At 47.5% G+C, this 5,732-nt stretch overlaps 1 protein-coding gene across 1 annotated transcript; it reads right to left on the reverse strand.

Moving 5' to 3' along the window:
• Positions 1–279: 279 nt before the first annotated feature.
• NUDT17 (nudix hydrolase 17) lies at positions 280–3,906 on the reverse strand. The gene is made up of 9 exons (XM_053475094.1): positions 3,802–3,906; positions 3,373–3,484; positions 2,949–3,071; positions 2,659–2,842; positions 2,430–2,455; positions 2,053–2,145; positions 1,555–1,653; positions 1,113–1,249; positions 280–598 (listed from the first exon to the last, which is right to left on the reverse strand). Exons 2-9 carry the CDS (start codon positions 3,445–3,447, stop codon positions 436–438), a joined length of 900 nt encoding a protein of 299 aa, XP_053331069.1. The 5' UTR covers positions 3,448–3,484; positions 3,802–3,906; the 3' UTR covers positions 280–435.
• Between the last annotated feature and the right edge of the window lie 1,826 nt (positions 3,907–5,732).

The following is a 5,732-nucleotide window of genomic DNA, read 5'->3' on the forward strand; positions in this document are numbered from 1 at the left end:
ATACATAAAAATACTTCCAAAGATTTCCCTCTTGTACGTGTTAAGTTAAATGAAGGTCCCCCCCCCCTTTCAGTTCCGAACTTCACACCGATTCCTGTTCCCAGTGGGGGTGAAGGGGTTAATCTCTGTAGGATAACGGCACTGCCATTTAACCGTATTTAAGTATACAGTGTTTTCTGTTCGCGTGTTGCCGCTTTTTTTTTTTACTTTTTAGTAGACGTAGGAGCTTTGATACAGGCCGTTTCTGTGAGACTCTTCCACGGACAAACAGAAAAAGCGTTAACGGAAATAAAACATTTTATTTATTCAAGGTTTCCCCGGTGTGGTGTGTGCGTGCGTGCGGCCGTCCGCGGGACTCCACGGCGAGAGCCAGGACTGATGGGATATATAGGCTTATCATGGGTTAATCACAGTTTCTTTTAGTTGGAATCTACTCTACCAACCCTGCCTGGGCAGCGTGTCCAGCCACAGCCTCAGCGCGTACTTCGTGCCGGTGCTGACGCGTTCCACGTCCTCCCCGTCCGTAGGCGCTGTGTTCAGGAACGTGGCCGCGTTGCAATTGAGGTGCGTCAGGGCGCCGGCGTTCACCTCTGTGATGCTGTAACAAGAACGACCGCGTCAGATCACGGCTGTCGTAAAGATCTAAACGCTATTAGGGGAAATCTGGGGGCTTCTCTGACTCCAACTAGCAGGATTTAAACCATTGGTGCAATAAGGATGCTAGTAAATGGCTCATGACACCTAAAGTAACCTTATCCAGTCTCATCTTACATTCAGGAGCCGTATGCATGTTTAAATTCCCTCTACCGCTTCTGCTGGAAGGCTGTTCCACTTGTCTACCGCCCTCACAGTAAAGTAAAACTTCTCTCCATTACCCTGGTTAGATGACAGGCGCTTGTTGTAACATTTTTCCAGCTTTGTCCATTGTTAAATCCCTTTATGTAGATAAATGTCTCTACCCCGTCCCCTCTCTCTCCATTGATTCCCAATTACGTGCCGGTACTTGTGCCCCGCACCTCACTCCATAGCTTTATGGTTACCGGAAGCACAGCTGGAGACCGCAGATAAAATGATTATCCCCTTGTCACTATCTTATGATGGCTATAACTTACCCGACTGTGGCTGGGAGGTCAGACAGATCCTTCCCACAATCCTCTGCTCCGTCCTCCGCTGACACTATACGTTCTGCTAGATGTGTGTCCGTCCATGCGCAAGCGCTCACCTCCCGCTCATCTGGGCACAGTCTGTCCTGTATGGCATTTAAAAGGATTTATAGTTCCAGACCTTTCCATGGAAGGTTCCCTGAGAGAGGGAATCGTGTATAGCGTACATCTGCGCTGCGATGGAAATATATGGACCTCTATAATGCGTTGGGGAAGGCTAAGTATCCATAAAGCGACCACGGGAATGTGTGCGGGGAGTAGTCATTACAGTTGAGGTTACTAGAGAGAGGTGTAGATCAGGAGTAACGTGGCCCTGGGGTCTGGCGCAGAGATGCCACATGCTGGGGGTCCCAATGTGAGTCTTAGATACCGAGAAGCCCCTCCGTGTTACCTGCAGCTGCTGATGCGTGTCGTTGGTCAGAACGAGAAGGTAAGCGACAATGTGGTGGCGACGTGGCAGACCTCGGCTCAGTAACGGAGGGAATGCAGACTGCGGAGAGAAGGAATTAAGAGGCAAAGGATCATGGGACTTGTAGTTCGTCGACTAACGGAGAGCTGAAGAAAGTCTCACGCAAGGCCTGGAAACCGTGATGAAAATCCATTATTTAGCATTTTAGGTCATTATTCTCTGGGCAGTTATATATAAATTGAAATAAATGTGAATGGCATCTAATACATTAGAAAAATGGGAGCAGCCATCTTGCTTTGCTTGCAGACACCAACTGTTGGAGGTTTGGAATTATTATCGTAGGTACTAAATAAAAAGCCCCCTTTAAGGGGATATAAAGAGATTCATGCTGTAGTCTGGGGCAGTGATAAAGAATGTCCAACTACAAGTCCCAGCATCCTGGGTCACTGAATCCTAGGAGAAGAGGATTGTTTCTCTTACCTCCCAAAGTCCCAGCATGCTCCAGGTAACGCTTCCATGATGTAGCTTCAGTCCAGTCTCCTCCTGCAGCTCCCGCAGTCCCGCTTCCAACAGCTGAGCAAAACAGCGAGTATACGCACGGCACGGTCAGAGGCGATGGCGTCGGACGCGCATGAGACAATTCAGGGTCATTACGTTAAACGATATACATTACAGCCGTCGGGGCCCAGACGCGGTATCCCCGAAACCTAAAACATTGGGCTCTTCGTCAAAATGCTAATCAGAGCGTCTCGGTCAATCATTCCCATGGCCACTTACAAGGAAAGCCTAAGATTTATCATGACAAGAAGACGACACGGGGTAACAAGAAAACGGTTTGTGATGCTATGTCCTCCTACCTGCTCTCCTGACTCAATGTGACCTCCTGGAGAGGGAGAGAGAGAGAGAGAGAGAGAGAGATGAGCGCCAGGAGAAAATCCACATCCCTAAATCTGCTTTTTTAGTGAAATGTCTTCCTCTCAAACACTAACACTCCGGATCACACTTCCAGATTACGTGTACAAGACTAACGCTATCAGCTCCATAACATTAAATGCAGAGAGACACTGATACGGTGAAGAACTGTACCTGGTGGCACCCAGACGTTAGGGAAGATACTGAGGCTCTTGGACCTCCTGGTTAGCAGAACCTTTCGGTTTACGGACTGTACAAGCACGGCCACCCCGACATCCACTCCGCGGCTCTGGACCTCTTCGGGGAGTGAGGCGACCTGGGACGGGGTGATGTTGCTGATGGGGCAGAAAGCCGGTCTCTGTGGAGCAGGAGATAGGGCGGCACGGTCAGAGCGGGAGGCAGATGCCGGCAGCCTGCGGCGCTCCGGCTGTAAGTTATACACCCCTCTCCTGTGACCTGCCTACCTGGAGCGGCACACAGCTGGAATTACTGAAGCTCTGGTCTGATATAACGAATCGGTTCTGATCCAGCCCGCAGTTTACGATCACCGTGTTCTCCTGACTCCCGGAGAAGAAGCCGGTTATACTCTGAAAAACAGAACCCCTTAATGCAGCGGCAGCTCAAACTCATCGTATCCAAACTCCCCAAGTACCCCAAGTCTGGCGACTCCTGTCATGGCTTTATAGTCAAGGAGCTGATGCTGTGGGACTGCTTTGCATTTTAACCCAAAAGAGACTCTCGAGCAATCCAAAGCCTTCTCTGGGCACCATTAACGAGGCTCCTGCATGCCCGAAACATTATTATTATTCTGTGTTATAGATTCCATAGCACTAGAGCTTCTCCCGTATCCAGGTGCCCACAGAAGACGCTGAACGATTAACTGCTTACCTGCAAAAACCCAGCGCCTCGCAGCACAGAATTCTCCTTGCTCAGATAAACAAGAACGCGCTTCGCTGGCTCCATTTTGTGCGGGCAAATCAGATCGCCTCACCGGCATAACCTAAGACGAAAGGCAGTTCATAATATATTGCATATATATATATATATATCTTTCTGAAGGAATATACATGAGTAACCCCTATATACGGCAAAACAGTATAGATTTGAATGCACCGCTGGCGCGGCTTCTTCTAGGTTTCCAGTACATTGTACTGGTGGTACCAGTGGGTCCAGTATATTGATGGCCCAAAGGCTAAGGCAGTAATTAAACGCCCAATACGTCCTTGGGACCCCGGTATAAGCTATTTTTGATAATATTTCGCTCATCGACCAAGGAAGCAAACTCCTTCACGTCTTCTTCTTACTGTGTGCACTCACACCGTGATATCTGTAACATGTGGCTTCTCAGCCGGGAACATGAACCATGAACCCACTACCCTTCCGCCTTCATGATTATGTTCATTTCAGGAAGTGCCGCTTGCTATCCCAGAATCCTCTGTGTTTGGTAAAGAGAAGGGTGCCCCCTGGTGTCCAAGTAGCACGGTGTATCCAATATGGGTTTTCTGTTTTTGTCCAATACGCTCTGATTTACTCAAAAAGCGTGGAAGTGGATTTTAACGAGTGAAATGCTGAATACAGAGCCGTCAACAGCACAAAACGCACCTATTTTGTTATTGGGTAGGGCTCATTTTTACAATTCTGTGCAAAATAAATAGAGCAATCACTAAAATTGTGTTGGTTACCATGGTGATTGAACGCCAGGTGCCCCAACGATCACCGTATATACCCAATTTTTTTAATTTAGGGGTATTTATTTATTGCTGGACTTATGTGATTCCCAACGAGTTCCAGCTAATAGAGAAGGAGGAATACAATGTATCAGGTCAAATAAAAAACAAATGTATCCGTAATAAAGGAAACGTTGTCGGAAATACACTCGTTTTATTGAAACAAAACTACAATCAAGCATCGCTGATGATATTTTTAAGGAAATGACTTGGTAAATTGGCCAATGGGGATTTTTAGAACGTCATTGACTGGTGGATCGACCTTTAATGGCATTTAAAGCAAATACGCACGTTGCTTTTTCAGGAGACGTTTCTGCGAGGACTTGTAACCCCAGCGGATGTCAGACCACCACGGCAAACCCTGCAACTAATGGGGAGCTGGTACATGACATAAGGATCTGTTATCACGCTACGGGTACCCACTGACAGCACAACAGTGTAAATGCTAAATGTTGTGCAGTCACCAAGGAAACCAATGGACCGATGTTTATATTTTATTTATTTATATATATATATATATATATATATATACTGAATAATGGGCATCGTGTTATTACCGTATTTGCTCGATTATAAGACGACCCTGATTATAAGACGACCCCCCAAAATCTGAATATTAATTTTGGAAAAAAAGAAAAAGCCTGATTATAAGACGACCCTATAGGAAAAAAAGTTTTACCAGTAAATATTAATTCATGTAAACTATTTTTTCATATTGAATAAAAGCTATGATTGAGTAAAATATTTTTTGTTTCATGTCCTTTAATTTGCCAACCTGCCCCCCCAGTTATGCACATCTGCCCCCCAGTTATGCACATCTGCCCCCAGAAATGCCTTATACCCCCTATATGCCACTCTGCCTCCCTGATATGCTTTTTACGCTCCTATATGCCACTCTGCCCATGATATGCCTTTTAACCCCCTATATGCCACTCTGGGGGGTTAAAAGGCATATCATGAGACAGAGTGGAATATAGGGGGTATAAGGCATTTCTAGAGGCAGAGTGGCATATAGGAGGACACTTAGACACCCAGACACTAATCTACCCACTTACATACCAAGACACTTACATACCCACTGTGACACACATACCCAGACACTGATATACCCACTCAGACACACTTCCAAACCAAGACTCAAGCACTCACCGCGACGGCTCAGCAGGCGCTTAGTATACTGCGGCTCCCACGGCATTACAGCATGACACGCTGTGACCCGGCTAGGCCCCGCCTCCTCAAAAAAATTAAAGCGGTAAATCTACCGGATCCGCCTTTGACTTTGGGACGGCACAGTGCCCCCCGGGTCCCACGGGGTCTTGCTTCTGGAGTGCCGTGCCAAGATCAATGATTTCTCTCAACCGGCTCTGCTCCCCGGCAGTGGGCGGGCTATCGCGACGCGGAGGAGGCGTTCCCCATGCTGAGAGCACGCTATGCAGGGAAAGGTACGCTGCTGCCCGCGCTTTCACGGCGCTCGCTGATAGACACCCGGTAGCAGCTGAGGTTACCAGACCGGAGGATCCA

This window comes from Spea bombifrons, chromosome 9 (assembly GCF_027358695.1).
Source record: "Spea bombifrons isolate aSpeBom1 chromosome 9, aSpeBom1.2.pri, whole genome shotgun sequence".
Taxonomy (NCBI): domain Eukaryota; kingdom Metazoa; phylum Chordata; class Amphibia; order Anura; family Pelobatidae; genus Spea; species Spea bombifrons.

What these genes read in the sequence shown, in the direction of transcription:
- NUDT17 (XM_053475094.1), bottom strand. Translation starts at nt 3,447, where the DNA reads ATGGAGCCAGCGAAGCGCGTTCTTGTTTATCTGAGCAAGGAGAATTCT. An exon ending in TAACGTCTGGGTGCCACCAG is followed by an intron (nt 2,456 to 2,658) that starts GTACAGTTCTTC and finishes CTCCCTCTCCAG; the next exon opens with GAGGTCACATTGAGTCAGGA. An exon ending in ACACGCATCAGCAGCTGCAG is followed by an intron (nt 1,250 to 1,554) that starts GTAACACGGAGG and finishes AATGCCATACAG; the next exon opens with GACAGACTGTGCCCAGATGA.